This window comes from Canis aureus, chromosome 32 (genome assembly GCF_053574225.1).
Source record: "Canis aureus isolate CA01 chromosome 32, VMU_Caureus_v.1.0, whole genome shotgun sequence".
NCBI lineage: Eukaryota > Metazoa > Chordata > Mammalia > Carnivora > Canidae > Canis > Canis aureus.
In genome coordinates, this window is record NC_135642.1 from 6,748,393 (window position 1) to 6,769,920 (window position 21,528).

The 21,528-nt window shown below is 37.8% G+C and overlaps 1 protein-coding gene, 1 long non-coding RNA gene and 1 pseudogene across 24 annotated transcripts in view; 2 read left to right on the plus strand and 1 right to left on the minus strand.

The window, feature by feature from the left end:
* Nucleotides 1-14,813, minus strand: part of LOC144302940 (uncharacterized) — a 109,792-nt gene extending 94,979 nt beyond the window's left edge. For both annotated transcript variants that reach the window (XR_013369935.1, XR_013369934.1), the window contains exons 1-2: nucleotides 14,697-14,813; nucleotides 14,398-14,582 (exon numbers count right to left, since the gene is read on the minus strand). This is a non-coding gene — a long non-coding RNA (uncharacterized LOC144302940). The remainder of the gene's footprint in view (nucleotides 1-14,397; nucleotides 14,583-14,696) is intronic.
* Nucleotides 1-21,528, plus strand: part of FMN1 (formin 1) — a 438,849-nt gene that overhangs the window by 251,948 nt on the left and 165,373 nt on the right. For all 22 annotated transcript variants that reach the window (XR_013369929.1, XR_013369923.1, XR_013369924.1 and 19 more), the window contains one exon: nucleotides 12,134-12,221. Coding sequence is in view for 13 of the 22 variants with exons in the window: in XM_077880462.1 (XP_077736588.1) it covers nucleotides 12,134-12,221 (88 nt within the window). In the remaining 9 variants the exon portion in view is untranslated. The remainder of the gene's footprint in view (nucleotides 1-12,133; nucleotides 12,222-21,528) is intronic.
* On the plus strand, nucleotides 12,912-13,030 carry LOC144303671 (U4 spliceosomal RNA; annotated as a pseudogene).

Consider the following 21,528-nt stretch of genomic DNA (forward strand, 5'->3'; position numbering starts at 1 on the left):
GAATTTTGTTGAATTGACTGACTACATTTCAGTATTGGTGTAAGGATGAGTCAGGGAAGTTCTAGAAATAGAAGGCTGGTCTCCTGACTTTTCTCTTAACAACTAGTTGCCAGACTTTGATGCTGATGACTTTTCATAGCTGGCCAAGAGCCTGTGGCTGCTCAGCATGCTAAAGTTAAAAGCGAGAAGGACCATTGTATTTATAACTATAGTTCTTAGTCGTATTTCTATTTCTACTTACATTGTAACATTGTTGGGAACCTTTGGCTTGGGCCAACTTCCAAAAAGTGTTAAAATGGCACAGAATAATAACAACTAGTAGGCTTAAATAATGGGTTGGTGTTGATTAATTAAATTGTTTAATTAATAAATGTTTTGATAGAACTTTTGTATTTTAAATCCTGTGGCTATTTTTTTAAATGTATCAGTTAAATCTCCTACTATAAAAAGGACAGACGATTAAATATCTGACAATCTCAGGAACATTCCGGTTCTAAAAATGTTCCAGATAATCCTATGATCACCAGTTCACACTGTTCAGTAATGTAGATATGGAATGTGTAGATGATTAGGTTTGATTCCTTCCAAGCCTAGGATATCTTAGAGAAGCTAGTGGATGGGAGAGAATAAATATCCAATAATAGTTTATGTTTTTGTCATGTGTTCTTTCTCTTCAGAGAAGAATTTTTGAAGTTCACTTTATCTAGAGGTCGCCTTACTAAGAATGCATGTAATGTAATGAAAGAAAAGCAAGGGGAATTTTCAGTTAATAGAGGGTTCTACACAAATTGATCTAGTTATTTGAAATTTTAGCACGATTCTAAAAAGTTATTTGAAAAACAATGTAATAATTATAGGTTGATAACTAGGTGATCATCTTTTTTTTTTTCAACCTTTTATCATGTTCTCAATCTTTGTTCTCCTTTCTTCTCTTTATTTTCTCCATCAGTTTTCTTTACTCCCATCTTCTTCCCTCCTTGATATTTTCTTCCTAGCTACTCTGCAATGAAGGCAAATGCCTCTGATAACAGGTGTGTATCTGGGTAAGAAGTTGTGAGATTCGATCACAAATATCAAAAGAACAACAAAAGTATTGGGTTATCAGAACAAGGTATTCTTCTATTTTTGTGTCCCTTGCTTCAATGCCCTAGCAATGAGGAGACTATACTTACTTTATAAGCCTCTTGAATGTGAAGTGTCATTCTCTCTAGAAATCCATAGGGAGCCACTAAAGGAATAAAAGTTTAGTGTATCCTGATGCTCACTGCCTCTAATTCACAACTGTCCATTTGGATTGCCTTGTGTGCAGAGCTAGCATAATACCTAGTGCATCACTGGGGGGCACAATAAAAGGTAATTCTTCTCTCTCTTCTTCCCTTAGAAAATGCCTCCTCACCACGGCAATCTCTGTGTAAATCTCTTTCTTTTTGCTATTCAGACATGTCCTTATTTAAATTTCTTTGCTGTGTACCAGCCTAATAGATCTAGTAATTGGAAAACATAGTAAAAAGGATACAAAGACAATCCACAAGAACATGTTACCAATAACCAAATGTTTAACCTTACTATTAAATCATTAGAAATGTAGAAGAGTGAAAAAACATTTTACTTATCATATTGGCCAAAAATTTTTAAACTGATCATACCCAAAAGGGTGAAGGACTAGGAAAACAGTCACTCTCCAATATTTGTCAGGAGAGTAAATTGATAGCATCTATTAGAAACAATTTGGCAATATCTATCAAAACTAAAAATGGATGTATTGTTTGAACAACTTCTGTAAATCTCTTCTATAGAAATATAAGCTCAAGTGGCTATCTGCAGGGCTGCTCTTTACAGCATTGTTAATAATAGACAAATTTTGGAGAATTTCTAAATGTCCATCAATAGAGGAATACTTAAATTATGTACCATACTTAAATTGGTCCTGTCTACACTGACATGGAAGGTATCAGTAATATATTTAGAAAAGAAAAAGAATTACACAGAACAAGGGGGAAAAGTTGCAGAACAAAGTGTATTGCTTGTCATTTTTATAAAGCTAAAATCCTACACATATGCCTATACATATGTGGCCATGCACACATGTTTAGATCTGGAAGGAGACGAACCCCCATTACTGGGGGTGGTAACTTGGCAGTGGAACTGGGAGATGAGAGAATATTTCACCTTTTACTTTTTTACATTCTTTATAGTTTGTAGTTTTCATTACAGTTAAGCATTTGTTGCTTTTGTAATTAAAAATAATGAACTCACAAAAAGAAAATAGAAAAAAATAACAAATATTTCTCTAAACTTGACAACTCTCCAAAGACCAAAGTTTATACTAGTCTTTAGTCCCAAGCTCAGTACCTGGCAAACAGGAGTCATTTAACATGTGTGTTAAACAAAGGAAACTTTGCCTGTCCCAATCTGTGTTCCTGTGACCACATTGGCCAAGAGTTGGGCAGAAGCTTCTAAAATATGACCGGAGAACCCACAGAGCACCTCTCTTTTTTCCCCTTCTTCCCTCTTGCTGACACCGTCTCCTCACATCTTGCACAGCCCAATCTTTTAACCGGTTTCAGAAAGATCGGAATATATGCTGAAGTCTTGGGTCAGCCTTTTTAATCACCTGAACTCTCACTTGGTCTGTTGATTATGTATTCTTCCATGTGCTTCCCCTTAATCATTTTACATATTGGACTTAAGGATTTTTTAAAACATATGTTCTGTTCTTTTTCTTAGCCCTATCTTTACTTTATTTTCTCCTTGTCATTTGTTTGATATTGTCCCCCACTTCCTAACTTCCAAACTTATTACAAGCTATGGTATTCAAAACAGTATGGTATTACTATCAAAACAAGCATAGAGACCAATGGAAAAGAATAGAGAGCCCAAAAATAAACCCATACAATTATGGTCAAATGATCTTCAATGAGGGTGCCAAAACTACAAAACAGGGAAAGGATAGGCTCCTCCTCAATAAAACCTGCATATCCACAAGCAAAAGAATGAAATTTGACCTTTGTCTTACAGCATAAACAGAAACCAACTCAAAATGGATTAAAGACTTAAATGTAAGATCTGAGACTATGGGGCACCTAGGTGGCTCAGTAGTTGAGCATCTGCCTTTGACTCAGGTCGTGATCCCGGGGTCCTGGGATTGAGTCCCAAATCCGGCTCCCCACAGGGAGCCTGCTTCTCCCTCTGCCTGTGTCTTCCTCTCTCTCTGTGTCTCTCATGAATAAATTAATACCTTTTATTTTAAAAAATATGAAACTATAAAATTCCTAGAAGAAAATATAGGGAAGAAAGCTTCATAACATTGGTCTTAAAATTATTTCCTGGATATGACACCAAAGCACAGGCAACAAAAGCAAAATTAGGTAAGTGGGACTACATCAAACTGAAAAGCTTCTGCATAATAGAGGAAACAGCAGAGTGAAAGGACAACCTATGGAATGGGAGAAAATATTTGCAAGCCATATATCTGATGAGGCATTAATGTCCCAAAGCATATAAGGAATGCCTACAACTCAACAAAAGAGAAACCTGATTGAAAAATGGGCAAAGAATCAGGGAAATACAAATCAAAACCACAATGAGATACCACCTCACACCAGTGAGAATGGGGAAAATTAAGAAAATTAACAAGGCAGGAAACCACAAATGTTGGAGAGGATGTGGAGAAAGGGGAACCCTCTTACACTATTGGTGGGAATGTGAACTGGTGCAGCCACTCTGGAAAACTGTGTGGAGGTTCCTCAAAGAGTTAAAAATAGACCTGCCCTACGACCCAGCAATTGCACTGTTGGGGATTTACCCCAAAGATACAGATGCAGTGAAATGCATCTGCACCCCAATGTTTATAGCAGCAATGTCCACAATAGCCAAACTGTGGAAGGAGCCTCGGTGTCCATCGAAAGATGAATGGATAAAGAAGATGTGGTTTATGTATACAATGGAATATTAGCCATTAGAAATGACAAATACCCACCATTTGCTTTGACGTGGATGGAACTGGAGGGTATTATGCTGAGTGAAATAAGTCAATCGGAGAAGGACAAACATTACATGGTCTCATTCATTTGAGGAATATAAATAGTGAAAGCTTTTGCACAGCAAAGGATATAGTCAACAAAACTAAAAGACAACCTACAGAATGGGAGAAGATATTTGCGAATGACGTATCAGATAAAGGGCTAGTTTCCAAGATCTGTAAAGAACTTCTTAAACTCAACAGCAAAGAAACAAACAATCCAGTCATGAAATGGGCAAAAGACATGAACAGAAATCTCACAGAGGAAGACATAGACATGGCCAACATGCACATGAGAAAATGCTCTGCATCACTTGCCATCAGGGAAATACAAATCCAAACCACAATGAGATACCACCTCACACCAGTGAGAATGGGGAAAATTAACAAGGCAGGAAACCACAAATGTTGGAGAGGATGCGGAGAAAAGGGAACCCTCTTACACTGTTGGTGGGAATGTGAACTGGTGCAGCCACTCTGGAAAACTGTGTGGAGGTTCCTCAAAGAGTTAAAAATAGACCTGCCCTACGACCCAGCAATTGCACTGTTGGGGATTTACCCCAAAGATACAAATGCAATGAAACGCAGGGACACCTGTACCCCAATGTTTTCTAGCAGCAATGGGCAAACTGTGGAAGGAGCCTCGGTGTCCATCAAAAGATGAATGGATAAAAAAGATGTGGTTTATGTATACAATGGAATATTACTCAGCCATTAGAAATGACAAATACCCACCATTTGCTTCAACGTGGATGGAACTGGAGGGTATTATGCTGAGTGAAGTAAGTCAATCGGAGAAGGACAAACATTATATGTTCTCATTCATTTGGGAATATAAATAATAGTGAAAAGGAATATAAGGGAAGGGAGAAGAAATGTGTGGGAAATATCAGAAAGGGAGACAGAACGTAAAGACTCCTAACTCTGGGAAATGAACTAGGGGTGGTAGAAGGGGAGGAGGGCGGGGGGTGGGAGTGAATGGGTGACGGGCACTGGGGGTTATTCTGTATGTTGGTAAATTGAACACCAATAAAAAATAAATTAAAAAAAATAATGAAATAAAATAAAATATTTGGCAGAGTATTTGGCAAAAAATAAAAAAATAAAATAAAAAATAAGAATAAAAACAATATTTTCTGAGTTCTGTAATATTTGGGTATTTGTTACCTCTTTAGATTTGTAATTTATTATGGTTCCTTTTTTCATTCTAAATAAATCTGCATTGTATACCTAAAAAAAAAAAAATAGTGAAAGGAAATAAAGGGGAAAGGATAAAAAATGAGTGGGAAATATCAGAAGGGAAGACAGAACGTGAGAAACTCCTAACTCTGGGAAACGAACTAACTAGGGGTGGTAGAAAGGGAGGTGGGCGGGGGGTGGGGGTGATTGGGTGACGGGCACTGAGCGGGGCACTTGATGGGATGAGCACTGGGTGTTATTCTATATGTTGGCAAATTGAACACCAATAAAAAATAAATTCATAAAAATAAATAAATAAATAAATAAATGCAAAAAAAAAAAAAAAAAAAAGGAAAATGGGCAAAGGACTTAAAAATAGAGACATTTCTCCAAAGAAGACCTACAAATGGTCAAAGGTGTATGAAAAGATGTTCAACATCACTAATCAGGAAATGCAAATCGACACCACAGTGAGGTATCATCTTACATCTGTTAGAATAGCTATAATTTTTCAAAAAGGAAAAATTAAGAAAAGAACAAGTGTTCGATAATATGTGGAAAAATTGGAACTCCTGTGCATTATTGATGGGAATGTAATATGGTACCGCTACTGTAAAAAACAGTATGGAGGTTCCTTAAAAAAAAAAATACAACTACCACATGACCTCACTTCTGGGTATTTATCCAGAAGAATTGAAAACAGAATGTCAAGGGGATAATTGCGCTCCCATGTTCACTGAAGCAGTATTCACAATAGCCAAGAAGTGGAAGTAACCTAAATGCCCATCAATAGATGAATGGACAAAGACAATGTGATTTGTGTGTGAGTGTGTGTGTGTATGTATGTGTAAGCATATTATCCAGCCTTAAGGAAATTATATCACATGCTACAATATGAATGAACTTTGAGAAAATGATGCCAAGTGAAATCAGCCCAGTCTCAGAAGGAAAACTACTGCATGATTCCACTTATATGAGGCATCTAAAGTAGTCAAGCTCATAGAAGTAGAAGCTCATAGAAGCTCATAGAAGAAGCTCATAGAAAGTAGAAGCAGAAAACGTCTAGGGGCTGGAGGAAGAAGGAAATATGGGCAGTAGCTGTCTATAGAGTCTCCATCATTTAGTATGAAAAAATTGTAGAAACCTGCTGTACAACAATGTGTTACAGTTAATAATGCTCTACTGAACATTTAAAAATTCATTAATAGAGTAGATTTCATGTTCTTTTATTATTATCATTAAGCCTTCCAATCTAGAAGGTAGGGAGGGAAGGAAGGAGGGAAGGAAGGAAGGAAAGAAACAAGCAAACTAAGAGGTCTTAAGACATACATTCAGTGTCCATTGTGCTCCTACCACATTTGGGCTGTTTTTGAGAAACCTTGTATTATTCCACAATTGAAGAGAGATTACATGGAAACTTAGAGGTCTATTTTTAAAGGTCTAGTCAGAGGTAAGGAATTTGGTACAAATAGGGAGGAGAATACAATTGCTCTGACAAATGCTCCCCTTTGGGGAGGAAGCACTACATTTCATACAACTCTTAAGGTTTTAGTCCAGCTTAAGAGTAATAACACTCTTTTCAGACACTTGCCATGTCAAGCCATTAGACAAAATACGAGGATGGCTGATTGTGGTGACATCCTTTCCATAATTCAGCCTGGATGAACACTGCAGAGATATATATGCTTGTTTTTCCCAGTGACAGATAATCTTAGTCTCAATCTTTTCCCCTCTCTCTCAATTCCCTTCTGATTGTTCTCTTGCCTTCTTTTAATTAGCTATTAGAAGAACTTGCATTTAAACTTTGTCTTTCCTGTAGGTAGAATGTGTTACTACTCATGGTTTTCAGAACTGTACCTAAGTAGCTTGGTGGGTGTTTGTTTGAAGAAATTGTTGCTACCCATTTGTGATCTCATCATAAATTTGATTTCTATGCCTGTCCACGATGTCAGTGTGTATGCCATGATGAGGGGTTTGTTTTTTGTTTTTTAAGATTTTATTTATTTATTCATGAGAGACACGGAGAGAGGTAGAGACACAGGCAGAGGGAGAAGCAGGCTCCCTGTGGGGAGGCCGATGTGGGACCCAATCCTGGACTCCAGAATCATGCCCTGGGCCTAAAGGGGGCACTTAACCGCTGAGCCACCCAGGCATCCCCTGTGATGAAGGTTTAATCAGTCACTATCCTGGACATTTAAGAATGAATCTAGTCATTCTAGATTCTAGTCTTCCCAAAGCCTTTCTTCTTTTGAATTTTCTTTTCAATTAGTTCAAGTGATGTTTTATTTGCCTGTTTGGTTCTTTAAAGCAATTTTAACAAAGTGATTTTTTGGAGGTATAATTGATATACAACATTCATTTTCAATGCACAACATAATGATTCAGTATTTGTACACATTGCAAAATGACTGCCACAATAAATGTAGTTACCATCACCATACAAACAACCTACAAAACTTTTTTTCTTGTGATGAGAACTTACAGGATTTGCTCTCTTCAAAATTTTCAAATATGTACTGTAGCATTATTGACTACAGTCACCATATTGGACATTACATTACTATGGGTTACTTATTTTATAATTCAAAGTTTATATCTCTTTACACCCTTCATCCATTTTTGTCTGCCCCCAACCTTCCTCCACTCCAGTGAATACCCTTCTGTTCTCTGTATCTGCGAATTTTGTTTTGTTTTTTTAGATTCCACATATAAGTGAATTCTATGGTATTTGTCTTTCTCTGTCTAGCTTATTTCACTTAGCATAATACCCCCAAAGTTCATCCATGTTGTTGCATATGGCAGGATTTCATTCTTTTTTATGGAGGAGTAGTATTCCTTTGTATATATACCACATCTTCTTCACTTGCACATCCATCAATGGACACTTAGGTTGTTTCCGTATCTTGGCCATTATAAATAATGCTGCAATGAAAATGGGATGTATATATCTTTTCAAACTAGTGTATTTGTTTTCTTCAGATAAATACCTTTTAGTAGAATTGCTGGAATAAGGTAACATTGGCTTTAAATGACACATTAGACCAGATGGACTTAACAGATATACACAGAAAATTCCTTCCAAAAACAATAAAAATATATAATTTTTTCAAGTACATGTGGAACATTACCAAAGCAGACCATGTTAGGCCATAAAACAAGTCTCAATAGATTTAAGAAGGTTGAAATCATGTCAAGCATTTTTTTGTGACTACAACAGTATGAAGCTAGAAATCAATTACGAGAAGAAAAGTGGAAAAAAATCACAAATAAGTGAAGATTAAACAATATGCTACTGAATAACCAGTAGGTCAGCAAAGAAATCAAGGGAGAAATAAAAGAATACCTAGAGGCAAATGAAAATAGGAATATAACATGCTAAAATCGATGAGATGCAGCAAAAGTGGTTCTAAGGGGGAAGTTCATGAAGATATAGGCCTACTGCAAGAAACAAGAAAAATCTTAAATAATCAAAATTCATACCTGAAGGAACTAGAAAAAGAACAAATGTAGCCCAAATTTAGTAGGAAGAACAAAATAACAAAGACCAGAGTAGAAATAAATGAAATAGAGATTAAAAAGACAAGATCAAGGAAATTAAGGGCTGGTTCTTTGAAAAGATAAATAAAATTGACAAATCTTTAGCTAGACTCACTGAGAAAAATAGAGGAAAGGCTCAAATAAGTAAAATTAGAAGTGAAAAAGAAGTTACAATTGATAAGACATAAATACAAAGGAATATAACAGATTACTTTGAATGACTACATGCCAATAAGTTGGACATTCTAGATAAAATGGATAAATCACTAGAAACCCAGTCTCCTATGACTGAATCATAGTAAATCTAAACAGACTGATTACTAGTAAGGAGATTAAATGAGTAATAAAAAACCTGCCAACAAACAAAAGCCAAGACCGTATGGCACCACTATGAATTCTACCGAATATTCAAAGAAGATCTAAACTGCATCCTTCTCAAACTCTTCCAAAAAACTAGAGGAAGGAATGCTTCCAAACTCATTTTACAAATCCAGCATTACCCTGATACTAAAACCAGACATGGGTACCACCAAAGAAAGAAAACCACAGCTCAATCAATATCTTTGATAAACATAGATGCAAAAATCCTTGACAAAATTTTAGCAAACCAAACTCAATGATATATCAAAAGGATCATACATCATGATCAAGTGGGATTTATTCCAGGCCTGCAAGAATAGTTCAATATCAATAAAGTGGGTAGAGAAGGAACATACCTCAACATAATAGAGGCCATATATATGACAAGCCCACAGCTAACAGCATACTCAAGGCTGAATCAGGATCAAGAAAGGATGTCCTCCCTCTCTTACCGCTTTTATTCAACACAATACTGGGAAGAACTAGCCAGAGGACTTAGGCAAAGAAAAGAAATAAAATGCATCCAGATTGGAAAGGAAGAAGGAAGAAGGTTATTTGCAAATAACCTTAATTTATATATAGACTAAAGACTCTATTCCCAAAACCAGTAGAACTAATAAACGAATTCAGTAAAATTTCAAGGTATAAAATAAATATACAAAAATCTGTTGCATTTCCATATACTAGCAGTGAATAATCCCAGAAATTTAGAAAATAAACTCATTTATAATCATATTGAAAAGAATAAAGTATCTAGGAATAAATTTAAACGAGGTGACAGACCTATACACTGAAAAGTTTAAGACCCTGACAATTAAATTTAAGACAATTAAATGGAAAGGTATTCTGTGTTTATGGATTGGAAGAATGAATATTGTCAAAATGTCCATACTGCCCAAAGCAATCTATAGGTTCAGTGGAATCCCTATAAAAATTCCAATGTCATTTTTTTTCAAAGAAATAGAACAAATAATCCTAAAGTGTATATGAAACCACAAAAGACCTCAAATAGCCAAGGCAATCTTGAGAAAGAAAAACAAAACCAAAGTGACTGTCTTAGATAACTAAGCTCTCCAGACTTTACAAGGGCAAGCAAGGACTCAATCTGTCTGGATTACCTCTGTATCCTTAGAGTCCAAAGCTGTGCCAGGCACGTAAAAGATTCACAGCAGGTATTTGTTGAATGAATGAATTCATGGCTGAATACTTACATAAAACTTATGTGGTTTTTCTTAATTTTGTACTGGACTTTTAAAAATCATTTCACTTTAAAATTAGTGTTTTCAGTCTAAGAAAAAGCCAGAAATTGCATTTTTAAAGAAAATATTTGATTATATATAATCTCTTTTTCTTTTGGTTTTGCTTTCATATAAAAAAAAAAGTAAAAGACTAAGTACCTACCTTCTTATTTCTTTTAAAAACTCTTGAAATTCTTTATCCCCCAAGAATCTTTCTCTAAGACTAATGTTGAAATTATTAAACACATTGAACTAAAAAATCAGAACTCCTTTTATCTTTTTTTTAAGGATCTTATTTATTTATTCATGAGAGATATATATAGAGAGAGGCAGAGACACAGGAGGAGGGGGAAGCAGGCTCCATGCAGGGAGCCCAATGGGGAACTCCATCCCAGAACCCCAGGATCACGCCCTGAGCCAACGGTAGATGCTCAACCACTGAGCCACCCAGGCACCCAGAATTCCTTTTATTTTGATGAAAACTTGGTATTTACTATATTTTAGGTCTAACAGTTATATAAAAGTAGCCATTCTGAGAAGGGAAAGGAAAGATAAAGGACTGGCAATAACTGATTCAGGGTTGACTGATATGATAGATTGATAATTAGACAATCTTGGAACAAACTCATTATTCCTTATTGTTTAACTAGCATGTGATTCAGCTAGTTTAGTGCCAATATAAATATAGATGTTTCTTACTGGCTGTGTCTTCACTATATTTTAAATGTAAGCTTATAAATACCTAGGTGGAAGGGGAAGCATAGCAATTGAGTTTAATTTGTATTTTACCCCACAAAGTACATTAAAAAAAACTTCAGGTTTTGTGTGCATTCCCTATCGATTTTTGTAGTTGTGTCACATGAGACAAAAGATTGTTTCCAACCCCCCCCCCCCCTTAGTGGCCACTGTGTGATGTATTAGAAGGAACTGATTTGGCTTACTAGGTTTAGAGAGACTAAAACTGTGTAGAGCTCTCTCTCCATAATTGGCAAAAAGGCATTTGGAGTTTATAAGAAGACTGTAAAGTTTTATTTTTTTTGTAAAGTTTTAAGATACCTATATTATTATTATAAAAGAACAATTCTAAGCAATTTAAAATTAAGGTTTAATGTACAAAGTATTGTATTGTTTATATTAAAAATAGCACAAATATGAAGCAAGTCAACTCCCTAAGACAGGGAAGTTTTACTTAAATAATCTATGTTAAGAATATACTATATGAGTGCTCTACATATATTACCCCATGTAATTTTTAGAATAAATGTGCAAAATAAATATAGCCAGCCCTACTCCTTGATGAAGAAGTTGAACTTTTCCTACACATGAAATCACTTTTCCAAGGCCGCATCACTGGTAGACAGCTGAGTTGAGATCACACTGATCTTTTCCTTAAACCACTGGGCAGATGACACAGCCAAGAAGATTGGAGGCTCTGAAGTGACCTCAGAAGTAACAATGTGGGAATGTTATCCAATGATAAGTGGAAACATTGTATATACAATTATACATATGTTGCAGTTACAGTTTATAAGTGTTTCAATAAAAAGATTGGAATACAGTATCATAAAGATTTTAGTTCTTAGATTAGATGGAGAGAGTTTGGGCTGGTGTTTTCCCTCTCTTTTCTAAAATGTCTATAGTTGTAGGTAAGTCACTTTCAAATTAAAGTCTTGTTAAAATAGAGTGGCTGTTGCATCAGTTTAGTTCATCAAAGCATCTAAAAGTCAATATTTTTGGTATACTTCTGAAAGAGTTCATGGTCATTTGAGCTTGTGTTAATTTTATTTTTAAATTCCAGATCATCAAGTTATTGGATGGAAAACGATCTCAAACTGTGGGAATCTTGATATCTAGTTTGCATTTAGAAATGAAGGATATCCAGCAGGGTAAGTCTCCTCCATCGCTTTTTTTTCCAACTTTAAAATTTTTCAACATTTTATTGTGAAAAGTTTCAAGCATATAAATGATTAGAATGCCATAGTAAATCCCATGTACCCAATACCCAGCTACAAAACCACCAGCTCACTCTTGTTCCATCTGAAGTACCTTCCCTCCCCAGCTAGGGTGTTATAAAGCAAATCCTAGACATTTTATAATTCACCTGTTAAAATGTCAGAACACTGATAAAAAGTTAAGGATGCTTTTTCAAGCATAATTCTAGTGCAGTTGTCATGCATTTAAAAACATTTACAGTGATTTCTCAGTTCTCATCCTATATGTAGTTCTAATTTCCCCAGCTGTATACTCACTAATTCATCCATTTGTTCATTATTAGTTTGAATGTGGGTTTAAACAACTTTTGTGCGTTGTCTTTCCTGTGTATCTCTCATTTTCTTTTAATCTAGAAGTTTCTGCACCATATCTCACTTTTTTCCTTTATAATTTTTTTTCCTTTGTAATTAGTTTTTGTTTTGTTTTTGTTTTTGTTTTTGTTTTTTTAAACCAGGTCATTTATCCTATGAAGTTTCCCCACATTGTAGATTTTCTGATTGCATTGCCATATTTTCACTTATTATGTTTTTCTGTCCTCTGTGGTTCCTGTAAAGTGTTAGATTGATCTACAGACTTGATCCTACAGCTCTGTGCAGTGGCATTATTGTAGCCAATGAGGCTTATCCATGGCATGATTATTGCTAATTGAAAACTACAGACTTGATCCGAGTAGGGGAAGAATGTTTCATAAATGCTGTTTCATATTATATCAAGAAATACATAATATCTATTTGTTTCTTTATGTTGTTAGTGGGCACTAAAGATCTTTGCCTAGATTCATTATTTCATTAGAAGTTTGCAAAATAGTGATACACTAACTCTATCATTTCTTCTCCATTAGCTGAAATACTTCTATGGTGAAACACTTTGCTTCTTCATCTACCTGATTATGTCATTGTTTCTTAATCCCTTCTTTTTTTTCAAGTGATGCTATTTTAACTTGGTCCTCTTTTGGCTTAATTTGAAAGACAACATTTAAAAAAAAAGACATTTTACTTATATACGTTTTTCTTAGTCTCTAGAAAAAATAGACCAAACACTATTGTACCTTTTTGAAATCTGTGACTTGCATGAAAAAAATACTTCCCTTTCTCAGTAATCAATTAAATGTAAATCTTTATTTGGACATGTCATCAATAATCTTTTCTGAGTGGTCATAGGACCTCCCATAGATAGTTTCAGCTGAGTTTAGTGTGGGTTTGACAGAGGAGATACTCTCAAACCACATTGCCCTTCAGGTTTACTTTGTGTTGCTTCTGGGTTGTTTTACCCAGGTACACAGCAGAAGACTTCCAGAGGTCCTGAACCAAAAGACACTTGAGGAACACACGCTACTTCTCTCAAAGGAGCTTTATTATTAAGATTTAAAATGTTTGCTTTATTGCAAACATCAAAAGTTCCACGTAAAACTAAAAATATTCTGAAGTAGATGATGGTCACAGGGTATGTAAACAAGCTATTTGTAATACTTAAGCTTAATTAAGTAGAAGCAAATGCATAAGGGGGGATAATAAACTCAGAAAATGTTGCAGGAGGGGATTTGAATCAGGGCCACCATCAAAATGAGATGAGGATTCTTTAGCGATTATAGGGGCCGGATATTCTAGAAGAATTGAGTTTCTGGTAAATTCAAACCAGGAAACTGTGATGCCCCATCAAAGGGGAAAAATGGGAAAAAAATAAACAGATAAATCAGTAGGAAAATGTATGATCTTTTGTCAAAGACAAGCTTTTTTGACGTAGTCTGGGTTTGGAAAGCAATTCTCCAGACCTAGTGGCAGAGTCTTATCCTAAATAAAAGTACTCTTCCTAAGCTTGTTGAAAACCAAACATGCTGGGTTTCATCACCATGCTGTATGGCACCATGGAAATGAGTCTTCTTAATGGCAGCAGCACCTTAGGCTCGATTCAGTTCTTCTTAGGCATGGTGCTGTAGTGTATCAGGTTGCTATATAATGACAGACATTCCAGCCACATGGTGTTTCAGTTTCCAACTCTAGACTATAAACTTTCCCATGGAGTCTCATTGGAGTGAGTGCTCATTGTGAGTTAGATAAGAGATTAGCTTACATGTACCTTCTCCAAGACTCTACTCTTGACAAGAACACACTTACATGAAGCAGGAGCAGACTTAGTGTCAGCATTGGAAATACCAGTTGTAGCATCACAGATCTGTAGGACTTGTGGGCACCATTTTAGTTCTTCCTCCTGTTTCAAGGACCTCCATTCCCCATCATAGAGTTGGCTCTTACATTCTAAAAAAAAAAAAAAAAAAAAAAAAATCACCTCTATTCCATGTCTTCATTTAGTAATGCATTCCAGATGAATAAAACCCGAGCTTAATTTTTCTTTAGAATCATTTGACTGACACTGGCATCTGAAGGTCACTCAGGAGCCCAAGCTGTGTCAGTTACATTTCGTTCTGAGTCTGTGTCTGGTCGTGAATGGAATGCACTTGGCCTTGTGTTGTCATCGTGATGAAAGGACTCCCTGTGCTGATGTTGGCCCAGAAAGCGTGTTTTAACATGAGAGAGGCTGCAGTGAGGTCTGATCGGGGGCCAGCCAGCTGGCAGCCAGGCAAGGTCACACAGCACATCGGCCCTGGTGAAATGACCACAGTCCAGAGACTGTTCTCCAGCCTTTGGCCATACATTTGCCTTTGTCAGTGCACAAAGACAGACACACTAACTTATATTTCCCAAACTCACAAGGAGCTGATGTATAAACCAAAAAAATGAGCATATTCACTTCGGGAAAAGATTTTTCCTCTGTCATGATGAAAATATTGATCACATCTGTTCATCGTTGAGTCCATATCACTTGTCTCTTCTCTCAGTGTATATTTGTGTATGCTTTATTTTTTTCATCCTTGCTGGGACGACAGTGTGGTCACCTTGATAATAGTTTTGGGTATGTCGGTTCATACTCATTTCCCAGAGCTGGATAATCTGCTTTTTCCTGGTTCAACTCTTAAAAGGCAACCTTGTCTTCCTCACTGGGAAAGGCGGTCACTTTTCTGTTGTCCACTAGACACTGCCTATAATGTATATTCAAGAAGTAGAATTTTGGAAGCTCTGTACATCCAGGTCTTACAGATAGCAAGTTGGTTCCTTTATGTCATGTTACAGTTTTTTTCCTAAGAATTTCTCTGATAATTAAGCCTTGTTTACAACTAATTGAGGTAATGTATCACTTATAAAGACCACTTGTTTTTTTTTTTTTTTGAGAAATTTAATTTGATTAAAAAAATAGACTAAACCTTAGAATAGATGGAATCAGAATGTCATCTATTGCTCTCTAGTGAGTGCATTGAGACAAAACTTCCTTCCTGCCTTCCCTCCCTCAGTAAATATGGATTGAATGCTCGTTCTGTATCAGGCACCATGACCACCACCGCATGTAAGCTCCAGACTCTCTGACACTCTCAGGAGTGCACAGGATGGTGGGGGAGAGGGGGTACATAAAGCAGCCTACAAGGACAAGAGAGCTGTCTCTGAAATAACAGGAAGTAGTATCTTGACCTCTCCTGTGAAGTCTTAAAGGATGAAACAATGGTCCCCCCACACAGAGGAGTTTTTCCAGCTGAGAACAGAAGGCATGTGAGGAGGCCCTACCCCAATATATAGATCACATGTGAATGTGGGCTGTTTTCGGGGATGGGGCTGGAAGGGCCCTGAATATCATCACATGAAATTTGGACATTACCCCATGAGTAATAGGGTGAGAGAATTTATGAGTATCAGTGCTGTGACCTAAGTCTGAATACGGAATACCTCTCAGGCTATGGAAGAATGGCCTCCAAAGGTCTTGTGTGCTCTGGCCCCAGCCGGTACCTGCTACTTTCCTTGGTGGTTTTTGTTTCCCATCTCACTGCATGTTAACCATAGCAGTCCTCTTTGATTCCTTAAGAATCAAAGTTCTTTTCTTTTTCTGTGTCTTTGAAGGCATAACACTTTTTGAAGGAGCAGCATTGCACATTCCCTCTGTTTGAAAGGCTTTTCCACCCCTCTATAGCTAGCTTCTCTTCTTTCTTAGGTTTTTAGCACATAGGATGCCTCAGAGACCCTCCCAAACTTAAGCTAAGTTAATTCTCTTATGTTCCACCCTGCATTCAATATTTCATTTGTTCTTCTACTAATGTTTTCATGTACATCCACCACCAGAATATAAGTTCCAAGAGGGAGATTGCTCAGTGATGTGTCCCTAGCACTTGCATGGGGCCTGGCACCTGGGGCAATGATCTTCAAGTATCTGTTGAATGGAAAAACAGAAATCATACTAAGTAGATAAACCTGTTAGGGATTGTGATGATTGAGATAATAAGTGGTGATGGCCAAAACTAAGGCTGTGTCTATAGAAATATAGAGGAGACCACATACAAGGGCTATTTGGAGAGAAAATTGCTCCATTTAGCCACATCAGAGGCAAGCAGTGATGGAGAGGTCATCTTATATGCACCTTGGATTTCTGGCTTCAACAAGAATGTATAGAATGGCACCAAAACATTTTACACTGGAAATACAGGAAGAAAAGCATAGGTAGAAGCAGGAAAATCAATTCTGTTTTTAGATGATGTGAGTCTGAAATGACTGGAGACATTGCAACTTACATGTTCAATGAGCATCTGAAGAGTCTAGCCCGATGCGAAGTAGATGAGGCTGTGCTGGAGATAGAACATCTCCAAAAACGTGAGCATCCCATCTGTTTCTTTCTACCCAAAATGGTGTTGGATATCATGTAGGAGAAAGCCATGTCCCTAAACAGACTAAAGTGTGAAGCACCACATGACTAAAGACAGGGCCGTGGTTGTGGGGGAAGAATGGTTTCAGGAGACTCACCATAATCCCCACAGCACTTGTGTTTGGTCCAGGAGAGATTCTGAATCAGTGATTTACTTCTTGCTGGCTTTCCATCTGCTAAACTGGATGACTTGTATTTAAAAGCATTTTGGCATCCTTGGACACAGTGACTGACTACATGATTGCAAATTAGTGTTTTCATTCCATGTTAGTGATTTCCTCTCATTCTTTTCCCAGGGGAGATGGAAAATTGCTGTTGACTGTTCTTGACATAAACCTCTGTATGCCTTGCAACAGACTAGGTGCCAGAAACCTCCTGGCATTCATTTGGAATTTCCCGTACACTCAGAATTTGTATTTATAATATTTAATCTAACATCAAAATAAAACATTTTTCAGTTTACTTCCTACCAGCCCAGAATCTTGGTTTGGGAGTTTGGTTGCATCAAAGACTTATCTTTCTGTTTGGGAGTCTCAAGTCAAAATGTGAAAAGGATGCCAGTTAGTTACGTGCCAGGAGTCTAAAACCCAGATCTGAGAATGCTCACTGGACTTTGCTCCCTTATTTCTAGAAATCTCTGTCCAGGATTATGACAGGTGTCTAAAACAGAGTGCGGGGGATCCCTGGGTGGCGCAGCGGTTTGGCGCCTGCCTTTGGCCCGGGGCGCGATCCTGGGGACCCGGGATCGAATCCCACGTCGGGCTCCCGATGCATGGAGCCTGCTTCTCCCTCTGCCTATGTCTCTGCCTCTCTCTCTCTCTCTCTCTCTCTGTGACTATCATAAATAAATTTAAAAAAATAAAATAAAATAAAATAAAATAAAATAAAACAGAGTGCGTCTTACCAGGCATCTGAAATCCACCATGAATTGTCAGGATTTCCCTGAGGAGCGTTCTAATTCTAGCCTGGAAGACCCTCCACTAAAGACAGGTGGTCTCCAAAATTTTTATTGTGCACCCCTGCCAGTAAAACGTTTCAGGATATGCTTCTCATGCTGTGTTCTCTGAAACATGTATGTCATGTAAGCATGTGACAGAACTAATATTCACATTGTAAAACACATGGCAAAATATGAATTGAAGTGAGATTAATATCATTTGTAAAGGTCTTGCTAATTCTGATTTTGATGGCTCTGGGTTCTCACTGGCTAAAATCTCAAGGCTCAATATGTAAACAGGGTGAAACGCATTACTAACGGCAGTGTATCTAAATCCACATTTCACATATTCCCATGATAAATTCTATTGTATGGAGGCCAGTGTCTGACAAATCTGATTCAACTGTTCTTGCTTCTTAACTCATTCCCAAGCTGGTGGAGAACTTACTGGCAGTCCAAGTGTCTGCTCTGTCATTTTCTTATTGTTGATAGATCATCTTCTGGGGTTTCTCTGCCAGAATCTTTTGAAGCCAACTTATTTCTTTTGTCTAGATTAGTTTAGTTAAAAAAAAAAAAGATTTTAGAATTATAAAACTTCATTTAATTGCACCCCCCCCCCAAAAAAAAATCACAGTATGTTGAAAGTAAAAGAAGGAGTGAGGATACCATGTAAGGGTTTGCCCACCAAAGTGCTTATATGCTCCTGACCTGCTGACATACTGGATAAAGGTGCCAGGATCTGTCAACCTATTAAATATTGAAAGAGCTTAATTTTTAAAAACATCTCTCTGTGAATGGAAACAATAGCTTTGATACTTCCTCCCTTCGCTTTCCCACCTTTTTTTCCTCCTCCTGCCAAGTCTTAAGACACCTGAGAGGCAGGGCTCCCACCCACCTCTTTCTAAACCGCTGTACATTCCTTGGCTCACAGAGCTCAGTCCAGAAAGTAGAGGGTGGGCAGTTCTTTGTACTTTCCCTAAGGCAACTAGCTGAGACCATCCAATCTGCCGGAATGCAATTTTGGCTTAAAAGAACCAGAACTAATGGAAGAACAGAAGCGGCTTAAGCCAAACTGTTTCTCATTCCCCTGCCCTACAGAGAAGAGAGGGGATGAAGGAGGAGAGGTTTTGTCAGTTCCCTGCCTGTGCCTTTCTTTGAGGTTTGAACCATAGACAATTTTAATTGCACCTATAAAATGACACCGTGGGCACCTCGAGGCATGCCCAAACATGGGTGAGAATTGGGAGTTAGTTTGGCTTTATAAGTTTGAGCGATTGTGAGTGTTCGGAAGAGATGAAATAGGTTAAGTGTCCCCTTTGGGATTGTCATTTCTCCCACCTCCCGGCCAGCCTCGTGCTTCCATCAAAGCCCAAATTAAGGTCTGTACCAGCTAACATGCCACACGGGCAGGCATTAGGTAACACAGGGAAGACTGTAAATATAGTCCCCAGGTAGTTCTTATTCTTTATGGGTCCGGAGGCAACTTTTGTTTGTTTGCATTTCTTCATTCTTTGTGCTTTTGCCTCCCTCTTTAGTCTGTTCCGGCATGCCGTATAAAATCATACTTATTAATATCTTTTCAAGAAAGAACTTTACGTTAGTCTAGAGTTTATCTTTTTTATATTTTTATTTTCCTTTAAGACAATGCCTTTTCAGGTTCCATATTTCTATTTTTTAGAAATTCTTTTGGCAGTGCACCTGGGTGGCTCATTCGGTTGAGTGTCTGTCTTCGGCCCTTGTCATGATCCCAGAGTCCTGGGTTGAAGCCCTGCATCTGGCCCCCTGCTCAGTGGGGAGTCTGCTTTTCCCAATGCCTGCCACTCCCCCTGTACTCATGCTCCACCTCTCACTTTCTCTCTGTCCCAAATAAATGAATAAAATTAAAAAAAAATTCTTTTTGCTTTGATTTTAACTGCAATACTGATTATTTTGAATGACTGCAAATAGTTGACAAAGATTAAAATTGAGATTGTTTTATTATATGTATATTGAGATAGCATATTAGAATTAAGTATCAGTGATAGATAATGGTGAGGTTGTGGATGTGTATAATACACAACTGAAGCTTTTGTTGTATGGGCTACATATGGTTCCCACTAGGAGGCTGCTGATTAATGTAAAGAGCACGTAATGCCATTTAAAAACAAGTGTCAATAGAGGCTGTTGTGGGTAGTTGGTTTGCTGACTTTTTTGTTTTTTTAAGATGGTGAGGATTTTAGGTGGGGTGATTATTTATAGCCTAACAACGGATAAAGAAGTGCAATCGGGCGCCTGGGTGGCTCATTTGGTTGAGCGCCTGACTCTTGGTTTCAGCTCAGGTCATGATCTCATGGGTCTTGGGATGGAGCCCCATGCATCAGGCTCTGCACTCAGCAAGGAGGCTGCTTGAGGTTTTCTCCCTGCCCCCACTCCCCACACATATCTGTGCTCTCCCTCCCCACCCCCTGAATAAATAAATAAATCTTTGAAAAAAAAGTACAATCATAGTTCATTAAATTTGATTATAGAACTGAATCACTTCTTGGCCTTTTGGCTAAGACCAAGTGTTGATTATAGAACTGAGCCTGAAAAATCAAGCTGTGTGACTTTATGCCTTAGTTTCATCATCTATAAAACTAGGGAGCGCAATAGCACCCACATCATACAATTAAATATGAAACACTTAGAACAACACAGGGAGGGCCCAATAAATGCAGCTATTAATTAAGTGTGTATCCCCAGCAAGGCCTGCCTACTATACTCACCCTCTGGTATAGTAGACAGATTACTTGAAGCTGCTTTCATAGTTGGTGCCCTTGGCACTTCATTAGGATAGACGCATAGAGCTAGGCCTTGTGCATCCCTATATCCGTCTGTCCCTAGACGAGGGACAGATGGAGTGGCGGGTAGGGACCAGTAAGGCATCTTGATGGTGGCAAAGAGACCTAGCAACAGAGCTCTCAATGGAGGCAGGTTCTCCCCTACTCCACACCTCTCTTCGCCAGGCCTCTTCCTTCTCAGCTCTCACCCAGCTTTGTCATGAATTTGGTCTTTACATGACGGCCTCCTTGTTACAAGGTGGGGAGATATTCCTGTTGTGCCTTTCCTCAGCACTCGGATTCATCACTGCCTCATTCCATGACCCACATCCTTGCCATTTTCCTTGGTAGGGATCAGGATGGGAGGTTTGTGGGACTTTTGAGGGGTTAGGTTACCTGGGAGCTCTAAAGTCCCAAAGCTGCCTTTGATATGGTACCCATCTCATTCTCTTTCCCCCACAAGTTGAATATGTATCAAGCCCTAAGAATATCAGTAACTTGGGCAAAACAGCCACGTTTTATGTTGGCCACTGGGAAGTTAACATTGTTAAGAAAATAATCTCTATTAATAGAGTCAAGTCACCCTCTTAATCTTTGCTTTCACGGGCTGAGAATAAATCTAGCTCATTTGCAAGCAGTTGTTAAATACCCAGTTGGTGCAGTATGTTCAACGAGTAGTTGAAGGAGATACAAGGAGGCATCACCAGGCTGCGGAGAGGTGATTTC